This window comes from Podarcis erhardii (genome assembly GCF_964252035.2).
Source record: "Podarcis erhardii genome assembly, chromosome: 1".
NCBI classification, from domain to species: Eukaryota; Metazoa; Chordata; class Lepidosauria; order Squamata; family Lacertidae; genus Podarcis; species Podarcis erhardii.
In genome coordinates this window covers 23,354,486-23,381,711 of record NC_138497.1, presented here as the reverse complement: position 1 = coordinate 23,381,711, position 27,226 = coordinate 23,354,486, and the positions used below count along the sequence as shown (strand labels likewise).

At 44.0% G+C, this 27,226-nt stretch overlaps 1 protein-coding gene across 2 annotated transcripts in view; it reads right to left on the bottom strand.

Moving 5' to 3' along the window:
* LOC309340326 (cation channel sperm-associated auxiliary subunit beta-like) overlaps window positions 1-24,604 on the bottom strand; it is a 55,784-nt gene extending 31,180 nt beyond the window's left edge. Inside the window, exons 1-14 of one of the 2 annotated variants that reach the window (XM_081859023.1) lie at window positions 24,469-24,604; window positions 23,044-23,126; window positions 22,282-22,363; window positions 19,205-19,357; window positions 16,465-16,525; window positions 14,895-14,990; window positions 14,102-14,248; window positions 12,593-12,685; window positions 11,314-11,432; window positions 10,186-10,218; window positions 7,481-7,547; window positions 6,989-7,035; window positions 5,414-5,566; window positions 3,868-4,020 (exon numbers count right to left, since the gene is read on the bottom strand). In XM_081859023.1, coding sequence (XP_081715149.1) covers window positions 3,868-4,020; window positions 5,414-5,566; window positions 6,989-7,035; window positions 7,481-7,547; window positions 10,186-10,218; window positions 11,314-11,432; window positions 12,593-12,685; window positions 14,102-14,248; window positions 14,895-14,990; window positions 16,465-16,525; window positions 19,205-19,357; window positions 22,282-22,363; window positions 23,044-23,126 — 1,287 coding nt within the window. In that variant the 5' untranslated portion in view covers window positions 24,469-24,604. Of the gene's footprint in view, window positions 1-3,867; window positions 4,021-5,413; window positions 5,567-6,988; window positions 7,036-7,480; window positions 7,548-10,185; window positions 10,219-11,313; window positions 11,433-12,592; window positions 12,686-14,101; window positions 14,249-14,894; window positions 14,991-16,464; window positions 16,526-19,204; window positions 19,358-20,962; window positions 21,291-22,281; window positions 22,364-23,043; window positions 23,127-24,468 lie in introns of those variants that run through there. The other variant, XM_081859022.1, reaches the window with a different exon arrangement.
* Window positions 24,605-27,226: the final 2,622 nt, after the last annotated feature.

Genomic DNA, 27,226 nt, shown 5'->3' with positions numbered 1-27,226 from the left:
TGTTTAATGATGTGATAAAGTGTCTTAGATAAAGGGGGAGAAAGATACCTGCAAATATGTTACCAAGGTTGTAAGCAGAGAACAACTTTTGGAGTGTGTGTGTAAATTGCAGTTATGTTAAAGATTCTTGAATGGTCGGATGAAATGGGGGAGGATGAGGAGATTTCACCCCTCCCATATCCAAGAATCTCCTGAGGTCTCTGCTGACTCTACAGAGAGGAGGAGCAATGTACTGCTCTCTACTTAATTAGTCAAGTGAGTGAGCCAGTCTGTGTGTGTGAGAGAGAGTCAGTCAGTGTGTCGGAGAGAGAGTGCAAGAGATCGTGTTTATAGATAAGATTGCTGCTAAGAGCAGCTGCAGGCACTCAGAGTATAGCATTGATTTATGCTTAGAATTTGTAGCTCTGTATATAGTTTTGTATTATAGCTGTAGCAATAGAATAAAAGGAAGATATTCTACAGAGCTGCTCTCCGAGTGGTTTATACTCTGCAAGACTCTGCAAAACGCTGCTGCGCAACGACTGTATAATTGTGGAAGCGAATCCGGTGCTCTCAGCTCCAAGCTGTGAGTCCACAGCACTGTGACCTGTTCCTGTGGGAAAGGAGGTCTCTGGCAGTGCTACCCAGCTCGCCTAGCCCAGTCGGGGCTGTAGTGCATGAGTCCAGTTGGTACACTGGCTCAAGGGCGATGCTGACAATTTGTACCCCACCCATCTGGCTGGGTTTCCACAGCCACTCTGGGCAGCTTCCAACAAAGATTTAAAATACATTAAAATGTCACACATTAAAAACTTCCCTGAACAGGGCTGCCTGCCCTGTTCTAAATGTCAGGTAGTTGTTTATCTCTTTGACATCTGATGGGCGGGTGTTCCACAGGGCGGGCGCCACTACCGAGAAGGCCCTCTGCCTGGTTCCCTGTAGCTTTGCTTCTCACAGTGAGGAAACTGCCAGAAGGCCCTCGGCGCTGGACCTCAGTGTCCGGGCAGAATGATGGGGATGGAGATGCTCTTTCAGGTATACTGGGCTGAGGCTGTTTAGGGCTTTAAAGGTCAATACCAATACTTTGAATTGTGCTCGGAAATGTACTGTGAGCCAATGTAGGTCTTTCAGGAGAGGTGTTATATGGTCTCAGCGGCTGCCCCCAGTCATCTGTCTAGCTGCCGCATGTTGTTTCCGGGTCACCTTCAAAGGTAGCCCCACATAGAGCACATTGCAGTAGTCCAAGCGGGAGATAACTAGAGCATGCACCACTCCGGCGAGACAGTCCGTAGGCAGGTAGGGTCTCAGCCTGCATACCAGATAGAACTGGTAGACAGCTGCCCTGGATACAGAATTGACCTGCGCCCCCATGGACAGCTGTGAGTCCAAAATTACTCCCAGGCTGCGCACCTGGTCCTTCAGGGGCACAGTATCCCCATTCAGGACCAGGGAGTCCTCCACACCAGCCCGCCCCATCCTCCAAGAACAGTACTTCTGTCTTGTCAGGATTCAACCTCAATCCATTAGCCACCATGCATCCTCCAACCGCCTCCAGGCACTCACACAGGACCTTCACTGCCTTCACTGGTTCCAATTTAAAAGAGAGGTAGAGCTGGATATCATCCACATATTGATGGACATCCAGCCCAAACCCCCTGATGATCTATCCCAGCGCCTTCATGTAAATGTTAAAAGGGGGTACAAGCCTGGGCAGTGAGTGTGGAGGTCGTGGGCTGCCCAGAAAAACAAGGCCCCCCCTTGGTCTTGCTGATGTGGTTCAAAGGAAAGCAGGGCAATACATGCGTCAGCTAAACGGATGACTGGGGGCAGCCGCTGAGACCATATAACTTGATTGCAGGAGTTGCTGGAAGGTGGTGTACAAGGAGTTATCCAAGCATCTTAGGGATTCCAGACCAGATTTGTGTAGGGTTTGCTCATTAGCATTTTCTTCTCCCTAATATAGCCCACAACGCAGCAGAGGTTTAGGACCAGAGTTTTCCTTCTCTTAGATGGGCTATCTTACCAGGCTGACGAGCCTCACCTGCCCCTCATGTCCTTCTACAGAATGTGCAAAAACCATCTACTTGACCACTGGACTCCTAATGGGTTTTATTTGCTCAATCCACCACAGCCTGTCTTCACAAGCAGGGTAAATCCCTAACTCATCAAAGGTTTGAAACCCATCAGCAACCCTCACCTGGTTTAGCAGGTCACTCAAAGCCATTTCCTGGGGTGTGGCCGCTGTCACATACTGACAGCTAATAGGAGCCACAAGTGAGAGTTGAGCACAAGGTAGGAACTAAAGGTGGACAGACTACCCCAGAAGGAGCACAACGTGTCCCCCAACAAAGGTATTCCTCCTCCTCTAACACCCCATCATTTGAAATACCTAGAAGCACCCACCACATTGTCTTGAAGATGCTGATGAATATTTACAAAAAGTCACATAGATGCAGACTTCCAGGGGAGAGGAACAGTGGTTTGGCTGTCTCTCTGTTAGCTCCTGACTATTAACCACTCTGAAGATAAGGGTGATCTGGGAGTTATGCTCAAATGAATGAATATTCAGAAACAAGTCACTGGACAATATATCCCACAGGATAGCAACTCTGTTGCGTGCCTGCACAACTCTGATTACATGCATCTTACTCAAGCACATCCAGCAAGCCAACTTTTGACCAGCGTGCAGGACAACACACCTTTCAATCACCCAACATCATGACCATGCCAGGGGGCAGTCAGGTGAGCCGTCCCAGGCAACTGCCCAAATTTGCATTGAAACTGCTGCCAAATCAGAGCCTTTTCCTCTCCGCTGTAGCAGCAGTTTCAATGCAAACCGCTTTCTTTTCCTGGAGCAAGGTGTGCTCTCACTGCCCACCAGAGTCAAGACACCCATATTTTTTTTAAAAAAAGAAATTAATAATGGTTTGATGTCTTAACCCAGGTGTGAGACAGCTTAGCAATGTAAAAATGCAGGCTGAACCATCATGCAGGACAAAGGAAGATTACCCTAGCCACAAGCTAAGTACAGAGCCATTAAGAAACAAGATGGGGCCACTGGCAATCCAAGAGAACTGTCCTCCCCTCCCACCCACCCTAAAATATAAACAGAGACAGGAAATTTGGAAGGTTGCCAGGGTAACTGGGTGTGATGTCACAAGAAGAGTTTGGGGCTTTGGGCAGGAGGCTTGGAACAGAAAAAGGAAAGGAGCACGATCTTGGCAGGCAGGCCGCGGGAAAGCTGGGAGAAATGCCTTGGACTGCAGTGCTGTGAGGGGGGGAAGCCTCTCTTGAGATAACTGTGCTGTTAAGATCTGGAAACCCTCCATCTAAATTCAGGTGTAACTATGGGAATAAATCCTAACTCTTAAAGCTATGACAGCCTCCACTCAAACCCTCTAAGTGTCTCCATTTCCCAGGGATGTCCTGATTTAGAGAAGCCATCCCCGTTTCTGATTTGATCCAGGAATATCCCACTTTTCCTTAGGATATCCTTATTTTCATTGGGAAAATGTTGGATGGTATGGAGTTATCCAACCCCCGAGCTGTATGAAGGCAATCCATAGGGAAGTTGGTTTTTTTTAATGTTTAATGATTTATTATGTTTTTACATACGTTGGAAGCTGCCCAGAGTGCTGGGGCAACCCAGTAAGATGTGTGGGGTATAAATAGTAGAATTATTGTTATGGAATGGGGCGTTCCTATTTTCATCAGAGAAATGTTGGAGGACGTGTGACTTCTGTGTCTTGATTCTCAAGGGAAACACGGCCGCGGGGTGAGGGTCTGGAACCCCCAGAATCCTGCTACCGTTTGACAGAGGTTGGGGGTTGGAATGCCACCTTTGCAACACTATGTGCCAGTTGTTAATACACCTTCCTTCTTACACACCTGATTGCCATATGCATACAGAAAATGGCTGTTTGTGTGAAAATACAATCCATTTGGTATAAATCGCGGATCTGGAAACCAGAAGGCTGGGAATTTTCTTTTTTTATTCATGCTGCCGTCTGTTAACTTATGCACTGATACCAATGCCCGATTCTAGGAAGAAAAAGAAGGAAACACAGTTAAACATATGCATTATCAAAGAAAGAAATGATACAGCAGAAACACAGTGTCCAAGCAGAGTGTTAGAACTGGGCAGGTATAGTTGCCCTAACAAGAGCCAATTCATACGTGGTTAAGACCTTCTCATTGCCAGGAAGGCGTTCATTGAAGGGAAGGCCCTGGTTCATCCCTTAGGCATAGCTAATAAGCACTTTCTGAGAGGCTGGGACCTCAAAGTTCAGAAAAGAAGCTGAGAAAAGGGAACATACACGAAGTGCTGGCTCAAAGAACTGCCATATGGAGCCAGAACTGCACACAGATGGGCAGAATGCTCTTCTGCTCCAAGAAGATCAAGTAATCCAGGTACGGATTTCATTTTCTTCTCTGCCACACTGCTGCTTCTGCCTCTTCAGGAAGTGCTTGTTAGACAGGCCTCAAAGTCCCAGCAGGAGTGAAAGCTTAGCCCCGCGCTCGTGGTTGCCCAGGGTCGTGGGTGCCATGCAGCATGCTTGGCCCTGACACCAAAATTTGTGGGTGCCTGGCCCCTTCATGGGGAATTTTGTGGGGGTTTGGGCACCCAGGGCCCCAGGGAATTGGCACCTATGAGTCCCAGATTTGGGACGTTTAGTTAGCTGAATGCCCTCGTGCCTCGTGCCCTCGTGGCCAAGAGCAATTAAACAACAACAACACACTTTTACTGACCTTAAGAATGCAGTAGAAGAGGTGCCCAGATGCAATCTGTCTGGGCACTTCCTCTGCCTTCTAAGGGGCAATCAAAAATATACTGCCTAATTATTGTTCTAAGGGAGGGAGAAGGCACCTGTGGCATTTGTAACTGACAAAGAAGAAGAGATGTTTTAGAAAAGACAACAATTGCAGGGATCAGAGCACCAGAAGATACAATGACTCATTTTAAAATGTTTCCTTTTTAAAACATCACCATAGCCATTGTTTTGGAGAAAACATCCAACATATATATTGGAATCATGGAACTGAAAGGGAACAGAAGGATCTATAGTCTTCAGAAAGGCATTCATAGACTACCTGTGAACTTAGGTGAACTGTGGAAGTTTATGTGTTAATTAGTTAATTAATATCCCACCACTCCTCCTGAAGGAACTCAGCTTGGCAGTGGGGTGGGGAGGGAGTTGAGGCTATTGCAGGACACAGGTTTGATATTGGTGGGTCAGCCAGGGAAAATGGGGAGAGGGGGCTTTCAATCAGTTGTCCCATCCATTGCGAATTGCCCCCTTTCTAATTCAATTCAAATGCTTTCACCAAACCATAAATCACATGACAAAAAATGAGAATCCATTCTAAACAAGAGCAGCAAATTGCCATCTGTTCAGAGTTATCAATTAAAACGGAGTCCTTTGGTGCATTGTACCTGTTGCGATAACAAAGCGATGCCAGTGTTCTGTTCATAATCAACGAGAAAAGAAACCACCCGTCTAGAAAAGTGCCTTTCACCTTTCATTTTGTGAGGCAAGCAGCTATGCCATTTTTGAAATGTATCATTGCTATAGAAACAAGTGGATTCCTGTTTTTTTAATAAAAAAAAAAAACAAGAAGAAGAAAAGGATGCAAAGTAATCGATTTAGAAATATATCATTGTTCGAACTTAAAAGCTTTGCTAAAGAATCCACTGAGCTCTGAATATACAGGAGTGGCTAGTGGGGAGGGGCAATGGTGTGTACCTGGCCTCCTAGCAGGACAGCCACTGCCACTGACCAGGAGGGAGAAGTGGAGGGCCAAGGCAACAGAAAGGTCAGAGCTGTACGGTGCACCAACATGATGATGTTGATGATGATGCACCCATGCAGCTCTGGTTTCCCCATTACCTTGCCCCTCCTGTCCTCCTTCCTGGTAAGTGGCAGCAACTCGCCGTGTCAGTGCTCCACTCAGCAGGCCTCTCCTGTATAAATGCAAAGAAGAAGCAAAGCAAGAAGATTTTACAAGAGCAAGGGCCAAACTGCACATTACTGGTGCTTTTAAAAAAGTACACACAGGTCCTACTAACCAAACACTATGCATTCCCTGGAAATCATTCGATGGGCAAGCATTCACATAATTTCCATCAATTCCTGTGCGAACGTTTCTAACCGTGGTCTTTGTATGATCTCCCCCCCACCCCCACCCCAATCCTGTCTCTCCATGGTTTCTTCCTGAGATGGCTGCAGCTTAACAGCAAAAGAAAGACAAAGGGGGGAAATGAATTGTCCAATCTCTCCTGCTCTGATTTGTCTGATCTCTCTCTCTCTCTCTCCCTTCCCTCCCTCCCTGCATGGTTTCTTCCCCCAAGTAGCTGCCACCGACTAGCAAAGCACAAAGATGCAAGGAATTAAGAAAGTGGGTAAACTCTGGATGTTCAGATATCTGAATCTGTGGAGTGTATAGCGAGGCATAGAATAATTCTTTACATTTGGACATTTTGTGAATTTTTGCATGGCTAGCAGGCAGAAAGCAGGGCCTGTGTATATGTTTAAACTGATAGAATTTTCTGCCAGAAACTGTTGTGGGACTCAGAAGCCTAGATCAGAAGCCTGTTTTGGATTGGAGCTCTGAACTTGCTTTTTTGGACCCACAGTACTGAACCAATGGCCCTTGGTGAATACAAGGACGTGTGGGGACCCCAAACAGTGACTCCTCCAAAGCCCTCAGTGATCAGGTAGTGATCTAAAGGTTGAGATGCTCCTTATGCTATCATAAGCTCCTTATGCTACAAGTTAGGGCTTTGTAAATAATACAAGAACTTTGAACTTATCCTAGTAGCATATGGCAGCCAGTTCCTGAAAAGCTCTGATAGCGACCACAAAAGCTTCCAGTAATAAATTTGCTCAACTGTCCTTTTGATTTCTGAACATTAATTTGCCAAGGTGGCCAGGAAGTTAAATTATGTACTGAACAGAATGCACCAAACCTCAACTATATTTTCATAAGGTTTTATCATCATTTGCCTTACCTGGCTCAATGACTTATCTTTGTTGAATGACAGCCCAACATAGTCCGCTGCAAGAAAAGCAGAAATATATTAGCTACAACTCAGTGCTTGCACTTCTAAAATATAATTTACAAAAGGCATCAACCCAGTTTCATGTGAACAGTTAAAAAGAACTCAGGGTGAAATTTTGAAATTATTTTTGTTACATGCCTTAAAATATATAAGTGTGTATGAGCGGAGAGGCATGCTCTCTGCCTTGAGCTGGTTTATTGCAGGCAAGCATTGCGGGAGCACTCTTTGCCTCCACTTACACTAAGGAGTTTTGCAGTGTGCTATTTTGTCCCCCATGCTATTCAACAGCTACATGAAGACACTGGAAGCAGACATTAGGACATTAGATGACACAGCTATATTTCTCCATAACGTTGGAGAACCCATGGATTCAAGTTACACATTCAACACATATAAATCACTTTTTCTTTACCAATCTAGCTGAGTCCCTGGTTTCCTTACTTTCATATAATTCTTTGTTAGCTAGACACTGGAGGTTGTACCATATTTCAGCTTTAAGATAATCATCCTGTGGGCAGAAAAAGACAAGGAAATACTAAGCATGCCAAGTGAATTTGCATAGTATAGCTGTTAAGATTCTGAAAGGGTCTGCTGAGGCACAAGTTGTCCTTTCTAACTATCACACATTGCCTAAAAACCTCTGTGGAGCCAAGGAAGACAGTGGACAATACTGTCAAATGTCAGAAAACAGCACTAGCTTTCTAGTTTCTAGTGGCAATGCCAGTGATATTAGTAGTGGTGCTGGTGGTGGAACAACTCAAGAGAATTGATGGCCAAAAGTAGACAGAATTACAGAGATGTCAGAAGCAGAGCAAGATGTAGTTGAGATACCAACTTCCCCAAGATCTCATTCCAGCTCCCAAGGATAGTCATGAGAAAAGAAAACTACCCCACTGCCTCTTTCTGTTGTTCTCATGCAGCACAGAATTCTGATTCAACACATTGATAGCTGTTTATATAACCTTGTCAGGGAATTCACGGATCAAAGGATAGTTACCGTATTTTTCGCCCTATAGGATGCACTTTTTCCCCTCCAAAAATGAAGGGGAAATGTGTGTGCGTCCTATGGGGCGAATGCAGGCTTTCGCTGAAGCCTGGAGCGCGAGAAGCGTCGGTGCGCACCGACACCTCTCGCTCTCCAGGCTCCAGGAAGCTATCCGCATGCCTTGTGTGCCCGGGGGAACTCCCCCCGGGCGTGCAAGGCTTGCGGGCGGCAGCCTGCAGCGCGGAGCATGGGGCGCCCTTTGGAGGACGCCCCGTGCTTCGCGCAGGTGTCTGCAAGCCTTGCGCGCTCGGGGTAACTCCCCCCGGCGCGCAGGGCTTGCGGGCGGCAGCCAGCAGCGCAGAGCACGGGGCGCCCTTTGGAGGACGCCCCATGCTTCGCGCAGGTGTCCGCAGCCTGCTGCCCGGCGGGCGGGGCGCCCTGAAGCAGAGCGCCCCACGCGCCGGACAGACATCCGCAGCGTGGGGAGCCCTGCAGGAGTTCCCCGCAGGGCTCCCCACGCTGCGGATAGCAGCCTGCCGGCGCGCGTGGCGCCCTGAAGCAGAGCGCCCCGCGCACCGGACAGACATTGGCCAGCCCCACAAGCTCGGGGGAAAGCGGGGAGGCGCAGCACCGCCATCCCACTGTTCCCCGACCTGGTTTTGGGGGGGGGGGAGGAAAAATTTTTTTCCTTTATTTCCCCCCCCAAAAAAAGTAGGTGCGTCCTATGGGACGGAGTGTCCTATGGGACAAAAAATACGGTATATGGCCTCAATGGGACCCAATTCCTCTTGTCCTCTGAAATTATACTACCACTACTACAAGAAAGAAGATTCCACCTAAACATTAGGAAGAACTTCCTGACAGTAAGAGCTGTTCGACAGTGGAATTTGCTGCCAAGGATTGTGGTGGAGTCTCCTTCTTTGGAGGTCTTTAAGCAGAGGCTTGACAACCATATGTCAGGAGTGCTCTGATGGTGTTTCCTGCTTGGCAGGGGGTTGGACTCGATGGCCCTTGTGGTCTCTTCCAACTCTATGATTCTATGATTCTATGATTCTATAGCACACAAGTGGAAACTAGCAACTGGAACTATACAATGCACTATCCTGTGTCTTGCTTTCAAAACTCACTGCTTTATCACAGTAATTTATATAGTGCTTAATTGCAATAGCCTCTAACAATTTATAAAGGTTTTTGTGAGTTATAGCTCTATTCTCTGTATTAATGGGAATGGGCCAAGAGGGATCCCTTCCACCAACCCTCATTCAGCTTGTTACTCCAGCAATCTCCAGGATGAGTCTGTGACTGGGGCAAGAGTAAAAGGAGTTCATCTACACACACCCCTCAGCACAGCAATTCCTCTGTGAACTGCGACTGTGATAAACCAGTAGTAGTAGTAGTAGTAGTAGTACTAATATACCACCCTATAACTGCAGATCTCAGGGCAGTTCACAACAATAAATTTCAATTAAAAAACGCAGATTACATAATAAAAATAAAAACAAAGACAGCCCAATAATTCCCCTGTCTACAAACCATGCAGTTGGTCGGCATGGGGGGTGGGGTGGGGGTGGAGAAATGAAGTTCAGTGTCTTCTGAGAATATAAAAAGCAAGGCGTTGGCTATCAAGCAACTGATTCCTATGAGTTTTCTTGTCAATTGTGTTGTCGCCAGAAAGCTATGTTTATTGGGCTCTGTGTGTGTGCCTGCAAGCTTCTGTCTTCTATGTGTCATCGAGGTGGGTGAGGGCATGGAAGCAACACGGCTGATTTGCAGGTGTCAGTTGCCTAGCATACAGAGATTGCATTGTGTCAGTGCTGGGGTGTGTGTCTCACAATATATTGCTATGTTTTCTCTCCTTTAGAGTGCTGCCATTTACATTTGAACTTGCAGCTGAAAATGCATGCTGGAAATGCTGGAAATGCATTCTGACAACACATTTGATGTCAATACTAAGCCAATGTTAGCATTCTGCTCACTGTACCAGGGTCTCTGGATTTCATTGTTAGGATCTGTATACTACGTGATTTATGATCCTTGGGACACTTATTTCTAAATGGCTAACAAAATGAATGCTGGAAAGAGTTTCAGAAAACATTATTTGTGAGATGTTACAAAAACACACCACTGAGAACAACAAACACAACATTTAGCAATTTCTCACCATTTCAAAGCCACATAAGGTTGGTTTGTTGAACTGAAATAAAACACAATAAGACCAAATTGTATGAATCATCACTTTCTCTCCCACACTTTTCACAAGCAATTTCACAAGTGTATTACTTTACATATTCATTTACCACTTACACTCAATATTATTAACATGATCATTGGTTGTTTTGAGTGACATAAGAAGCCTGCCTCCACCAACAGCCTGGGGCAACCTAGCCAGGGCATGTACTTTTCCTGTGAGATAACAGGAAATAAGCAATAGCTACAAACCAACAGCTAAAACACCTAAGGAAACCAAGTACCATACCCATCACTAAAAAGAATTCAACAATGGTGCCAGCAAAACTCTCTGCGGAGAGGCATCCAAAGACAAGGGGCTACAACAGAAAAGGCCCTGTCACAATCCCCTTCACGTCTAAAGGTAGCACTCCTGAAGCAGGGCCACAGAGATTGATCTTAATATTAATTGCAGCAAAGCTACTGTTGGTGCAAAGAAAAAAAAAGAAAGGAGAAGTCCTGGATACCAAGATCCAAGTTTGGGGCAAATACTCTTTATTGAGAGACCCCGGCAGATATTTAAAATCACAAAATATGCAGCAAAAGTGAAGCACAGGAATATGAAAATAATTTTTATTATTTATACCCCGCCCATCTGGCTAGGTTGCTCCAGGCTGTCAAGACCTTTAAAATTTGCCCTTTCAAGTTCCTTCCAAAGTTTCCCACTTCCCCTAGCATAGAAAAAGACCACAAGTTTGGTAAGGTTAAAATGGTTCACATACGAAGCAACCAGCTTAGCCTCTTCATACACTTAGTTCATCAGGTGAACTGGAGAGAGAATGATTAGTACACAGATTAACAACGCAATCCTAGATGTGGCTACCCAGGCATAGTTCTCACCATGTTCAATGGGACTTACTTGCAGGGAAATGTGTATAGTAGGGTTATAGTCTTAAACTGAACGAGATTGTCTTCTGAGCAGACCTGTATGGCATTGAACTGTTAATACTGTAGATTTCAGGAGGAGATCTTCCAAACTTAGTTTTTTTCGCAGTATGCTTACCAGTGGTTTTTAAAACATTAGATGATTGGGGGGAGGGGACACAGGGATACTCAAAGGTACCTGCAACAGCTTTCCAGTTACAATGCGCAGATCATCACTGATAAATAATCCTAGTGAGGTGAGGAGTACAAGACGAGTATTTGTTACGGTGAGATCCACAAGTGCAAGTCCGTAACAATCTTGAGGAGAGAAAAGGCACTGTGAGTAACCTGAGTTGCATCTCTCAGACTTCCATCATTACTTGTTATAGACATGGCAAATTACACCCATATTGAGACACCCAGATCTGTTGGGCAATCCATGCACCTGATATGCATTTGAAGAAGGTCTAGATCTATGTGCTTTTAAGAGAGGGTGGAGTGATGAAATCTGCTCTTTCGATCCCTGCTCCTTTGCTGCATTTTTTTTTTAAAAAAAAAGATTTAGCAAAGGCAAGTTCAAGGGACAGCAAGAATAGAGGCTGACTTTTCCGACCCTGCCCATCTGACTGTGTTGCTCCAGCCACTCTGGGTGGCTTCCAACATTTATAAAAAACAATAAAGCATTAAACATTTGAAAAACCACCTTCCCTATACTGGGCTGCCTTCAGATGCCTTGGGGGTCAGATAACTCCATACCCTCCAGTATTTCTCTGATGAAAATAGGGCTATCCTAAGAAAAAGTGGGGCATTCTGGGATCAAATCAGAAACCGGGACAGCTCCTGTAAATCTGGGACTGTCTCTGGAAAATAGGGACACTTGGAGGGTCTGCACTCCAGAGTAAAAAAAAAAAGGCAACCCTGGGAACCACAGCTGAAAGCACCAGTAGCCCAACATGCCAGATTCAAGGCTGGCGTCAGTCAAAAGCCCTAAACAGGCTGTAGAATCTGACCTGTCAATCCCACCCCAGGGAGAGAAGACCCTAAATGTTGAGGGATGAGGGTTCCCATATCCAAGAAGCTGAAATTTGGGACCCAAGGAGGCAGAGATTCTTTCTTATCACTGTCCAAAGAAAAGGGATGAGGGAGGGCTCTCCAGATCCTAGGGTTTTGAACCACACCACATCACACCACAACCTTCACTTTGAGACCTACAATTACTATATTGGTCTGAATATAGGCCACACTTCCCACCAAAATCTGGCTCACATAAAACCTGAGTGTAGTCTATGGTGACAATCTTATAAGTAGAGAATCTATGTTTTGAGAGATCTCATTTTAGGGGTGTAGTCTATATTCGGACCAACCCTGTACATTCTATGAAAGTGCAACGTGTTCTAAGGCCTTGGGGTAAGACAGGCTGGCTACAAATAAAAAGGAAATGCATATGGGTTAATTAAACAATTGAAAATAAGAATTACCGTTTTCCAAGATGGCACAAATGGTAGCAGACAAGTTAAACCATACCGTATCCCCACCCGTAAATCCACTGTCAGTCAATCCTAAAATTAGTCCTTCAAATACAAAAGAAAACTAATCATTACATGAAAACTGAATCACAGTATAAAGCCAGGCTACCAGCATTTATTAAACTGTTATAAAGCTTCATATTTCCCAGAAATTTCAGCAGTGTAGCTGGTTTGGTTCGGAGGTTTCTGTGTGATATTTGAGTTTATTTACAAATATATGTTGAGTCTATGTAGAAGAACAATCTATCACCCCAACAGCAGCAAAATCAGGAAATAAGCACCCCTGTATCCACAGATACAATTACAGACCTTAAAAACTCAGCACAAACCTATTTGCACACACTGAAAGAAAGCATGTCTGCCTGCTTTACTAGTACCACATATCTAAGTTAATAAGCACAAGCAGGTGGTTCGGTATGGGGTGGGGTGGGGGACAGTTGCAAACATATCCCTGGCATATTCCTGTGGTTATTGTAGAATACGCTGCAGTGTAGTGGTTGTGTCCTGTCCTCTCCTTCCCACTTGAGATTCTCAGCAAAATGCTCTAGTAGTCATGCTTTTCACCATCACACACATATTTGACTAAAAACAAACAAACCAGTGAGCAAATAATTCAAATTAATTGTTTTTTGGGGGGGGAGGGGATACCATTTCAAAAAATGCATACCTACCATTTATTCCATCTACAGTGGTGCCTCGCAAGACGAAATTAATCCGTTCCGCGAGTCTCTTCGTCTAGCGGTTTCTTCGTCTTGCGAAGCAAGCCCATTGACGGCTTAGCGGATTAGCACTATTAGCGGCTTTTAGCGGCTTATCGGCTTAGCGGATAAGCAGATAAGCGGCTTAGAAAAAGGGGGGGAAGGAAAAAAAACCTGCAGGAACTCGCAATATATTTTCGTCTTGCGAAGCAAGCCCATAGGAAATTCGTTTTGCAAAGCACCTCCAAAACGGAAAATCCTTTCGTCTAGCGGGTTTTCTGTCTTGCGAGGCATTCGTCTTGCGGGGCACCACTGTATTTTGAATGCTCAGTATGCAAGTGTCATTGCTTGCCGAGCTAAAATAGTGCCAGCGATGCACAAGGTTTGCAAAACTGCAAATGATCTTTTTGTAAACAACAACAACAAAGTCTTTTCCATTGCTGTGAGAGGAAATTGTCCATGAAAGCTGCACCAGGCCCTCTGAGAACAACAGAATGTCCTCAGTCTTGTTGCTCCAAGGGGAACTTGCTCCTCTACTCCTTTCAAAGCACATGGCAGCAAGAAGGCCTTTCCCTGCTGCCTAGGGTTGCCATATTTCTAGAAGTAAAAGTTGCTGAGCTTTTTGGGAGAAACTCAGTCAACACAATGGGACTTACTTCTGAGTAAACAAGTATACTTATTTTAAAATGTTGCATCCCACTTTACCCAGTCGGAAAATGAAGCTGGTGTATCAGCTAATTATGTAAAAATGCAAGATACTTACCTATATTTTTAGTTTTATAGATCAGACCAAGTAATGCTACATCACTTGCACAAGGAGTTTTTGCTATTTTGATATTGGCTACTTCAGACAATGTATCATTAATATTCAGGTATTCACCAAGGGTCCAATACCACTGAAGAAGAGGATCTGCAAGAGAGCACTAATGTTTAAGAAAGCAAAAAATCTTTCTGCTTTTTACTTAAAGAGTGAAGGAAATATGCGACTATCTCTGAAATTTGTGGAGACACCCTTGGAGGTGAGTAAGGGATGTTATCAGTCTGGTCCAGGGTTGGGGTGGGGAATGGGAATGGGACTGCCATCACTGTGGTGGAAGGTAGGGGGAAATACAGAAGTGGGTGAAGGCATACAGAAGAGACAAGGTTGTCTAAGTCTGCTGGAAATTGAAGAGTACTAGGAGACCGCTTCAAGTAATGAGTACCTTCCTTAGACCTGTTCTTAGTAGAATACACACACACACACACACACACACACACACACACACACACGGGATACTCTCTTTTTTCATGATGGTGGCTATTGGAAATCCTGCCAGTATTATATTTTGTTTTGATTGACATATTTTATGCGTTGCAATTTTATCATTCATTTCTTCTGTATGCATATGTATCAATGTTGTTTACTGCATTGGAGCCTTTGGGCCAAAAAAAGCGGAATATAAATATAACTTTCCATATCATATGAATAAATTCAGAAAACCTAATGTCCGTGCTAATTTCCACGAGACCACAATTACTTACAAAACCACAAACACTCCCTATGAGCTATGACGTACCTCGTATGACATCCAACAAGGTTCCCGTAGTAGTGAACATATTTAAACCATGATGCATATTAAATTTTACAAACCATTCCTCAATTGGATTAATATCTGTTTCAGCAGCATGTGCAAGAAAGACAGAGACAGATTAGTCATATAAGTACACAAGTATTATGGGTGATATCCAGCGTCAAGCAAACAGGCCTTTGCTCACACAACATGGTTTCCTTTTCTCCCCCCTCTTGCAATCCCCACGACCAAACCCTCTGGAGCAAATTTCAGGGGGCAAAGACTCGTTGCACAAGTGGAAACCCATTCCACTTGCAGATAGACACAAGTGGATATTGCTGTATGCTTACATCAATATTACTCGGCTACGAGAGATCGCCAAAGTTGATGACGACTACATGCTCTTCTCAAATGTTGCCTACGATGGTGCACTGCTCTTCAACTGAATTCTTAGTAATGAACATTCCTGCATATTTTTTCTGGCCAATTTATTTTTCTCTTTTTTCTATTCAGACTTATAACACACTGTCAGGGCTGCCTCTAGGTCCCAGCTCACAGAGGACCAACGCCAGGCTGATATTATGTACAAAAGTCTTTATTGAAGTATAATTTCCATTTTAAAGCCAGAGCGTGCAACCCTACGTCTAGACTCTAGATCGGCGAAGTCCCCTCTGAGTCACTGCCCCTTCCGCACCAGTTTAAGATCCTAGCCCGGCTCCACCTCCTGCGCTGTTCCTTCCTCCTCTGGGTCCTTCTGCCCCCTGGGGTTTCCTCCCTCCTGGACTCTTCTGACGCTGACCCCCCTGAGTCTTGCCCTTCCTTCCGGCGGGCTTTAGGACCTGGCTCCCTATCCGGGCTACCTGCTGTGCCGCTCGCCTGTACATTTGAACTTGGCGCACGCGCCCAGCCGGTGACTTTCCTCTTGACCGTTTCCCCGCTCTCCGATGGAGGCGTGGCCAATCCTGACTCATCTCCTCCCTCTGGTGGTGGGAAGACTGGTCCCGATGCCTGGGACTCCTCCCCCCCCACTACGCTCTGGTGGGGACGCTGGTCCTGATTTCCAACTGCTGCTCAGGGAGTCCCCGCTGGCCCCTTCCTTCTGGGGTTTCCCCCTTGGCACCCCCCTTGCCCTGGCCATCGGCGCTCCTCTCTGTGAATCTTCCGATTCGCTGGAGAGACTCGTGGAATCTCTCTGACCACTGTCACTGCCTACACCCCCCTCGTATTCCTCCTCCTCACTCTCCATTTGCTCCTTCTCCTGTGTCTCTGCTCCTGAACCCCTGACACACACCCTTCACCAAATAGAGTGAGTTACAAAAATAAGTGCAATATACATTATCCCGAAACTGGCTTTCTCTCCACTGAAGTTGGTATACTACTTATGCACCATTTGAGATTGTGCCAAATGCTCACTACCAAGTTGTCAAATTTCCCCCCTGCTAGCAGGATTTTGTGCGAAATTTTTCATTTGAAATGAAATGTACTCACCACCTTACATGAGTACAAAAGCAGCAACAACAACACAAGGAAGCATCAATAGCCTGTGAGGATAAAGTGGAAATTATAAATCTCTCACCTGTATTATATGTTAATTCTTTCCGGTTGATTTCAATACTCCACGAATCCACACCTTCTCCCTTTTGTTTAAAAAAAGGATGGCAACCCAAGATTTTTAGTCTTAAATGCTTGTAGAGTCACATACATTTAGGTAAACTACTGTGCGGACTGATTTTCCAATTATGAATTTTCATAGCTGATAGTCTCATATCTTAAGAACTGTTTCTCACAGTGGTTTGATATGTATTTTGTTGTTAATGTTCATGAAATGAAGTACTAACAAGAATTCTTTCAAAGTGTTAATTCTATTGTGCAACAGAAAGCTATCACTTGGCTTTGGAACACATTTTTAAAAGAAAAGCCTGACAAGCTTTTCAGATACCTTTCAATTGAAAAACTTTCTAAAGAAATGCCTAAAGTAACTGATATTATAGTTTGAAGTCTTGCTCTTTTCTGTTATATTTTACTCCCAAAAGACCCATTTATCCCAAATAGAACCCAATATGGCAGACATGTATGTACTCTCTCTCTCTACGTATATATATATATATGTGATCCCAGTGAGACCCCAAGATGAAATTTTGCAAGTAGCCCTTAGAAATATTAAATAATCCATACAATGTTTTGGGATTTTTCAAAACCATATTAATTTTTTTTATCACTTTTAATATTTTTTTTAGCTGACATTTAAAATTTAAAGTAAGTCCATTATGTGACATGTGCTATTAAAGCCCATGAAGTTCTGAAGAGATTGGTGTTTTTAGCTTTGATGTATCTCAATTCTGGACTGAGCTCTTAAGCTTTTTGTGTAATCCAGGAAGGCTAAAATTGTCAATTTTTTAAAATTTCAAACCCTCATAACTAAAAAATGGGCTGAGATTTTTTAAAAAAGTTTTAAACTTAGTTTTCTTCATCCAACAAGTGTGCAAAATATGAAGAAAATTGGATGACATGAGGTATAAAATTTGGATAACTTGACATGGAACGACCCTCCTACGGATCACAACAAATGGTATTCAGAAGCATACAGCCTCCAACTGTGGAAGCAGAGCATTGCATCCATGGTCCATGGAGGGCACAGCATCGCCTCCATCATTGCTAGTAGCCACCAGTAGACATCCTCCATTGAAGTAGTAGAGAGCAAGCAGAAACTTCCCCTTTCTGGCATGCTGCAACATGATTCAGAGAGTAAGGTGCCCGGCTCCTGCTAATACAGAAAATGCCACTGGCACCTTACACTGTTGGAAACAATGAAAAGCACATCAGGAAAAGCTCCATGACTATGATACTTGATTCCTGTTAATGCTTTTCACATGCATTTATTTGCAGAGTTCATGTGGGGTTTGCATTCTTTTAAGGAAAAGGTTAAGTTAAAATTGCCACTCTATTGCTTATTATCATTATTATCACATTTGTATACTGCCCTATATCCACAGATCTGAGGGCAGTTACAAAATAAAATCACAATATAAAAACACTAAATACATAATAAAAACAAAAACCCCCACATTTTCAAAAATTGTATAATACCACACCATAGTTCAAATGGGATACAGGGCTGGATCTACACTGATTTGTTTAACGTTATTAGAACGATATTAGATATATCGTTACAAAATGTCACAGGGCATACTTGTAAAATAAAGCATCTTTCTTTTTCTTTTTTTACCTCTTTTAAAAATCAAAACAGCTGTCTCCCTACTGCCAGTTGCTGGTTGTTCTGCAGCACCCTCTGGTATCACATTTTAATAAAGCATTATGAACGTTAAAAGTAGGACGTGATGTGTCCATATGGTTATTAAAACCGTTCCTTAAGCCTTCCTTAACGTTAAAAACCATGAGTGTAAATCCACCCCAGGAAGCTGCCTTAAACCAAGTCAGATTGCTTGTCCAACAAGCAAGGCCCAACTTTTATACCAAGTGGGCCGCAAGAGTACTCTGACCATGTAATCTGTGGGCCACAAACTGCCTTGATGCAGTTAGCGCTTTCCCAGCTTCGGGAAGGAGGTAATAGGGTTCTAGGACCTTGCCAGAGCTTTCGCGCCTCCTTTCCCAAACTCAGCATCTCACTTAGCTGGCTTTGGGAAGGCAATGCAAGGGCTGAGGGGGTGTCAAATGTTGCTGAGGGCCACCAAAAAAGGTCTTGAGGACCACATGCGGTCCTTGGGCTACACTTTGGACCACTGTAAGTTTCCAGCCGAATGTTATGGCATTGTTTAATAAGTATTCTGGTGACAGTGGCTGTCCCGAGTTCAGGCAGAGGTGACCACCTGCTAGGTAAAGGTAAAGGTACACCTGCCCGTACGGGCCAGTCTTGACAGACTCTAGGGTTGTGCGCTCATCTCACTCTAGAGGCCGGGAGCCAACGCTGTCCGCAGACACTTCCGGGTCACGAGGCCAGCGTGACAAAGCTGCTCTGGCGAACCGGCACCAGAGCAGCACACGGAAACGCTGTTTAGCTTCCCGCTATAAAGCGGTACCTATTTATCTACTTGCACTTAAGGGTGCTTTCGAACTGCTAGGTGGGCAGGAGCTGGGACCGAACGACGGGAGCTCACCCTGCCGCGGGGATTCGAACCGCCGACCATGCGATCGGCAAGTCCTAGGCGCTGAGGTTTTACCCACAGCGCCACCCGCGTCCCAAGGGATCAGGTAGACCACCTGCTACCTGATCCCTTTTAACCGGAAATAGCCAGGGAGTGAACCTGGGACCTTCTGCATGCAAATGATGTGCTATGAGCCCTTCTGGAATGCTTTACCAGAGTCATTTTGAAGTAGAAGACTTTGGAGTAGGTACTGTTGAAGATCTGGATGCTGGGAGCAAGACCAACTGAAGTAAAAAGAACTAGATTCTTCCGTCTGTTCTCCAAGGTGTCAGGCTTATTGATATTATACAAATGACAGCGGACAGTCTTTAACAGGGAAAAAAACCCAGGATTAACATATGAAGCACATATCCATAACATCTGGAATTATTAAAACTTTAAATGGCAACCTGCATTGATTTCAAAAGCGGAAGCTGCAACAAACAAACAAACAACAATTACCAAACTTTTAGAAGACATCTGAAGGCAGCCCTATTTAGGGAAGCTTTTAATGTTTGATGTATTACTGTATTGTAATATTTGGTTGGAAGCCGCCCAGAGTGGCTGGGGAAGCCCGGCCAGATGGGTGGGGTATAAATAAATTAATAATAATAATTATTATTATTATTATTATTATTTAAGGAGTCAGAAAGGAAAAGTGGGCAGAAATCCTTGTTTTTGTGGGACAACCTGTCATGAGACAAAGGTTTTAGAGGGCAGAAGCTGGCAAGGCCTAGGCACGGCCTACAAGGCCTTACACAATCTTTTCAAGCCTGCTAGCTGTAACTGCTAACAGTAAATTGCTAATTCATCGTGCAACATGACTCATCTTGAGTGATGACTCATTCTTCCTATATAAAGTAGCCATTTTCTCTCTGGGCGTCAATCTGTAATGCAGTCTCTATCAGTCAGTCTCAGCTCAGTATGTGAACGTATAGCTGTTGCAGACAGAGCGAGCGGCTCCAGGACTCCCAATTAATCAGTAACTAAAACTGTGCCTCTCTGAAGACTAAGATAGCTGCTATGAGCACTCTGTGTATGCTCTTTAACTATGCTGTTTCTGAACAAGTTTATTTTCTTCAAGTAAAAGTTTTATTCTGTTTATAAAGAAGACTCTGCATTGATTAATTTGCCGCTGTGTGACACAAACTTGCCCTTGCCCTCTCAAGTGATTTTGCCTGTTTTTGGCTGGCATGGGCAAGTGTGCCATGGAGAATTGGGAAGTTTAGGGTTAAAGTATAGAAAATGATAATTACCTAACAAATTAATACACCTGAAAAGCACAAAATACATAACATAATGGCAAAAAATCCCATAATAAGTCCCCCACAGACATATTTAAAAGGTCATAGATGGTTTAATTAGCCAAAACGTCTAAAATGTTTAAGTTTGACCTTCTGTTGCACCCCAAGGCCCCTTCCTGCCATCCTTCCTTTTTCTTTCTAAATGGGCAATCAAGGCTGCCCTTTGTTTCATCCCTGACAATATCCTGAGGCAGTGTTGGCAAGGCTTTCTTCACCAGGCCAGGCCTTCTTCCACCTGCCCTGCCCTACCCTCCAGCCCTGGGACTCCTCATAAGGAGCTGTGCCTGGAGGAAGACCTGTGAGGGAGGGCTTCACCAGGCCAGGCCTTCTTCTGGCTTTTTATTTTAAGTTTTACAGTGGTACCTCGGGTTAAGTACTTAATTTGTTCCGGAGGTCTGTTCTTAACCTGAAACTGTTCTTAATCTGAAGCACCACTTTACCTAATGGGGCCTCCCACTGCCCCCGCACCGCCAGAGCACGATTTCTGTTCTCATCCTGAGGTAAAGTTCTTAACCCAAGGTACTATTTCTGGGTTAGCGGAGTCTGTAACCTGAAGCGTATGTAACCTGAAGCGTATGTAACCCGAGGTACCACTGTATCTCAAAAGAGAGAAAAAATGTCCCCTCACAATCTGGTTGGTTTTGAAGGATTTGCACAAGGCAAAAACTGGCAGGGATGGTTTCCCTTCTTGCCTGTTGGTCCATCCTATTTGCTTGCCAACCATGGGCAGGCTGTTCAGGAAGCGGGTGGGAGCAGCAGCAATGGCTGTACTAATGTGTCTAATTTTGTGTTTTTCCATGCCCCTCCATAGCAGCCAGGATGTGTTGTGCCACACTCCCCATGGCAGCCATTTTGTGACTGGCACTCACAGCACTTCCTTCAAATTCAAAATGTGTCCACTGCCCCCCCCCCCCCCAAGGTTGGCAGCCCCTGATGTAGCTCCATGAAGTTCATGCTGTTCATAGGACAAGAGGGAAGAAAGGGAGAATCCTGATTCCAGACTCATTAGCCCTGCAGCACGTAAAAGAAATTACCTGGCTATATTCATAGCTGCAGCAAGTTCAGAAGCTAGAACACCCTTTTATTGTTTATTTAAATAAACAAACTGCAATACTATGTTTTGATGCCTATAAATAAATAAAAATTCTTTAAATAACATATGGTGTTGTTAGATCCAAGGGGAGTCTGAACAACCAATAATATTTCACTCCATTTAGCTAAGCTTCTTAGTCTAACCGCTTCCGCTTCAGTTAGTGATGACAGCTAACAATCCATTTAAACATATGTCATCTAGATATCAACTTTGTGTGGATATCTATTTGGACATTTGGAGAACTTAATGAACTTCTATGATTTATTCACCAATAGTTATGGTATCCATAATGTGAACTGACGATGAGTTCTTTCTTACTGTTGTATTTATTTATATAATATTACCATGCCCTTATTTTAATTACTTTCTCATTCCCTTTCCTCAGGGAATGGGTGATTGCCAATCACCCATTCCCACCACCCTTCTGAGTAATACCCCTCCCCACCTTCTCACTATATAGAAGGGTCTGGAAACTTCTGTTTCAGTGTATCTGAAGAAGTGTGCATGCACACGAAAGCTCATACCAAGAACTGACTTAGTTGGTCTTTAAGGTGCTACTGGAAGGAATTTGTTTTGTTTTTAATACAAGTGTGTTACCGTGGTACCTTGGTTTGCAACCGTTTTGAATTACAACCTTTTTGGATTACAACCATGTCAAACCCGGATGTGCGTGTCCATTTTTTTTGGATTACAACCCTTTTTGGTTTTTTGGCAGACCCCATTGGCGAAAGCGTGCCTTGGGTTACAACCTGTTTTGGTTTACAACGGATTATGGTTGTAAACCAAGGTACCAATGTATTTGCTGAGCTACTCCCCATTCAATTGCAACTGGAAATACATTGCTGGAAACTTACCAAAGTGTCATCCGAAAGAAACAATTTAATTGTCTTAGATGTCATAGGTTGATCTTCTGTGTAGCAAGAAAAACTCGAATTGCTCTCCACTGAGTGAGAAAAAAAAATATGATCACTAATATTTTCAAAGATGATATTACAGAACTAGAATATACTGAAACTCAAATCAAAACTGAAATTGTGGGCTGAAATGGATAGCATTGGCTTTTGCGAGTGATCAATAAAAAATACAGTAGTAATAATCACAATAACAACATTCAATATTACTGTATTAGCACTCTCAGGAAGGAAGTTTTACTGGGAGACATGGGGTTTAGGGTGGGCAATAAGAAAATAAATAATATATTTATGGTAATCTTTAAACCAAGGCTAGACTGCATGGGTTTGGACAACCAAATTAACCTTTGTGCTTCAGTCAGTATCTTCCCAAGCTCTCTCACTGTGGCTTACTTGACTCCTAGACAACACACATTCAACATCATTAGCAAATATCTCTTGCTCTTTAATAGGTTGGGTTTTTTTTTAAGAAGCTTCTTGCATCTGCTGCAGTAAAAAAATAAAAAATCCTGGATTCAGTTCCCAAAACTGTGTGCACACTTTTCCCTTTTAAAGGTGGGCCCTATCATCGCTTGGACAAAATAAAGTTCTGATCTTTATGGAGTCCTTTGCAAATTATAGCACATGCAAATGCATGGCTGCGAGATTCAGTGCACTAGTAACTAACCCGTATGCAAGAATAAAAGGTGAAATAAAGTAAAACACAACTTGCCATTTACATTGTAGCTAAGTCCTGATGAAAGTTGTAGAACAGCTGCAAGCACAAGATAAAGCTGCAACAGTGCCATCTGTAATTGTAAAAATAATATAAATGTGCATTTAATTCAAAGCTATATATAAAGCTGGTCCCCCAATAGTCATATGATATGTACAGTGACCAAGGAAGACAACAAGGTTGCAGGTAAAAGCAACATACTTGGTCATCAAAGAGTCTCCTTAGGTGCTATAGAAACTGCAAGCTGAAACCTGCTTCCTGTTCCAAACCCTGGGTTCACCTATGGCAGAAAGAAGATTTAGTTCCCACCCCAGATGCAGACCCTTCAATTGTCTCTATTTTTCAGGGACAGTCCTGGATTTGCAGAAGCCGTATGGGTTTCTGATTTGATTCTGGAATGTCCCCCTATTTTCCTTGGAGAAATGTTGGAGGGTATACCCTGAGATAAATGCCTTGCCTTTCTCTACTACATGTGAATGGCTGCAACTCATGCCACTGGGGAAAAGTAAAGTCTTGGATTTAAGGATTCAATCCCTGTATGAAACAGCTGCATATGCTTACATTGGAGGGGGTTGGACTAGATTATTCTCAGGGTCCCTTTCCAACTCTACAAATCTTTGTTTCTGTGAGGGATGTGGAACTTGTACTCCTAATGTTGCTTTACTACTTCATCTGACCGGTGGCCATCTCTAGGATTGATGGGAGCTGAAGTCTAATGTCAACTGGAGAAACAAAGGTTCCCTATTCCTGCTCTGTATAACTGGATTACTTTTGTTTTCTGTTTTGTTTGTTTGTTTCAATAGCTGCCGTGCGGATCTCAAATGAATGAATAGGCAGGATATGAATGTTAAAAATAAATATTTTTTTTTTTAAAAAAGAAAAGATCATAGATTAAAAAAATTGGACTACTTTGTTAAACTATAAGCAACTGATTTGTGCAGGATCAAATTATTTCTTATGAACAGTCAGCAATAATACTCAACCTCCATTTCTCCTGTTTTTTCAACGGAGACATATCATAGAACAACTGAAAGCTAAATATGGGTCTTTGCATTAAAAAAACCCCTCATTTGAAGACCTCAAGCATAATGATAAAACCAAAGTAATAACAAAGATCTATTTAATATTCTCAATATATGCAAAAGAATCTCTTTGTCCTTCCTACAACCCTAATAATATTATAAAGCACTCTAACCACTACACTATATTGGCAACTTGTAATTATAATTATATAGATAATTATATCATTATTATCATTAAACAGAAAGAGTGAATACTTCATCAGATTAATGAATTGTGACATTGCGTATTATTGGCATGGGGGTGCCATACTTGGCATTATCTTGTGCCCAAATGAAGCATTTCTTTCTTTCTTTCTTTAAACTATTTCTATACCACTTCACATTTTAAAGTACCTTCTTTGCCAAGGCTGTATCAGTTTTGCTGAGCCATCTTTCCCACTTCCAAGAGAGCCAGCCAACTGTTTGCTTTTATCCTGGGTTCCACAGGCTGACAGTTGGAAGAGTTCAAGTTCCTAATAGCAACAGGACTCATAAACTGATCCAGCTTCAGAAATGACCGCTCCCCAGATCCCAGTGCGGCTCCCAGTAGTACAGCCTGGCTTCACCCTCCCCAGGCTGGATACCTGGAGGTCTCCACCTACATCCAGGTATCCTCCTAGTCAGTCGCCCAATCCCGCCTGGGGAGGCGTTACCAGGGGATTGGCCAGGTAGGGGGAGGGACCGCCCTGCCAACACAACAGAAGGTGAATCTTACCTGCGAAGCGTCAGTTGGCTCCAGAACTTCTCCCACCCTGCCCTCCCTTAGTTAAGTCTTCTTTTGCAGGTTAACCTCTTCTCCACAGGTACGCGGGCGCTGCTACGTCATGGTCGCTGTTGAAGGGCCAGATAGGAATTTTCCTGCATTGGCAGGTTTTGCCTTCCCCATAGCAAAACGTCACAGCTTTGGTGGTTTCAGGCCTTGGGCCGAATCCTTTAGTCTATCTTCCTAAATGGGGGGGGGGGGGATGAAGCGGTGAACCAGCCTTGCGGCGGTGGTCCCAGGGTTCCCCTTTAAAGGGGTCTTGAGGGGAGGCATTAGCCATATGCCGAGAGGTTGTCATTGCTCTCCCCTGCGACGGTGGCAAAATTTGGGGCGGGCTCTCCAGAGCCAGCCCAATCCCCACACATTCTGGATAACCCTGATGTCTCCCAGATCCCCGGCTGGGGACTGGGAAGGATAAACGCCCAATGCCTGAGCCAAGGTCTCCCTACATCCAAAACTTAATAAAGTTGTGGCCAATTTTAATCCCATAGCATGTTGTCTTGAGTCATTATTCCACTCAGGAGTCACCTGGAGTTGGGGGGACTCTGCCTGACCACACAATGCTTGTGGGCTAGTACAGGGAATAGATTTTCAGAATTTAAAATTATGTGGCAGGAACAGGCTACGTGGAAATCTTCCCGTAGTCCTCACATAAAAATGCGGATCAGTGGCTCTGATACAAAAACTACACAAGAGACCAACAGGGGGAGGCACTTCTGTTTCATCTTTTTCAGGTGGGACAGGAGCAGCATGCAGCAACAGCAGCAATGTCTGACTTTGTCTTACTTCTACTCTCTCTCTTTCTCACGAGCCTCTACCTACCACCCATGAACAGCAACACCTGCAGTAGCAGGGAGCCTTGGAAATGTAGTTCCCTAGGGCTCCTTTCAGCTAGGACATGATGGTTGTAATGCAGTTCAGTGACCTGCTACAGGCAACCCAACCTCAGCCTACCAGTAGCTTACCCCCAACACACTCTTAACGAAGGAAGACTCAGACGCCCCACTGTTTGCTGCAAAACTCACATTTAAGTGACTAGGACAAAAAGAGTTGGTGGAGAGCACAGGTGATACAGAATTCAATGCATTCATAATCCTAGCTAGCTGAACAGGTGTGTGGGTGGGTGTGTGCGCTCCTCAACAACATTGCTGTTCTCTACTACAGGCAGCAAAGCACAACATTATCGGCAACTCAGGAGAAGAGAGTTCCGTTCCTGCCTATGCCCAGCTGAGCAGGATAATAGAGACACATGTTATATTCTGTCAGAGTCTGATAACTTTTTGTGGCAGTAAAGAACTTAGAATGGAATTAATACAAGCGTCTTGCTCATCTTCCATGTTTATGTTCCATATTTGTTTAGCAAAAGAAAGGTTCATGGTGACTAATAGAATTATTAATTGGGGATTGCAACAAGTCATGCAGGGACATAGAAAATCCCCCCTCCTACTGTATAACACCACTGGCTGTTGGACTCAAGAGTTCACCCCATCTTGAAACTCAGCAGCCTAGTAGCTGTGATCCATTTGCTCTATAACAGGGCCAAAACAAGGGTGGGGCAAGCAACTTTCCCCCATGGTCCTGTGAGCGAAGGGAGCACCCAAATCATGATTAACATTATTGTTGTTATTATTGACATTATGCACACTTTATACAAAATTAACATTTAGATGAGATTATTATTTGGTGCTGGAGGAGACTCTTGAGAGTCCCATGGACTGCAAGAAGATAAAACCTATTCATTCTTAAGGAAATCAGCCCTGAGTGCTCACTGGAAGGACAGATTGTGAAGCTGAGGCTCCAATACTTTGGCCACCTCATGAGAAGACTCCCTGGAAAAGACCCTGATGTTGGGAAAGATGGAGGGCACAAGGAGAAGGGGACGACAGAGGATGAGATAGTTGGATAGTGTTCTCGAAGCTATCAGCACGAGTTTGACCAAACTGCGGGAGGCAGTGGAAGACAGAAGTGCCTGGCGTGCTCTGGTCCATGGGGTCACGAAGAGTCGGACACGACTAAACAACAACATCATTATTTGGTGCTAAAATACAAGTGTGATTTATATCCTGCAGAAATGTCCTCAGATATCCAAAGATTCAAACACTCAAGTGCTATCAGTTCTCTCAGAGTCAGCAACAAGTTGAGACCTCCTGAAATTGACGGAGTCTTCGCCAATCTTGGAAACATACTTGTAATAAACCGATAAACAGCACTTGGAACAAGTGGAACGGTCTCCCTTGGAAGGTGGTGGGCTCTCCTTCCTTGGAGGTTCTTAAGCAGAGGTTGGATGACCATCTGTCATGGATGAGTTGAGTTTCCTGCATTGCAGGAAGTTGGATTAAATGACCCTCA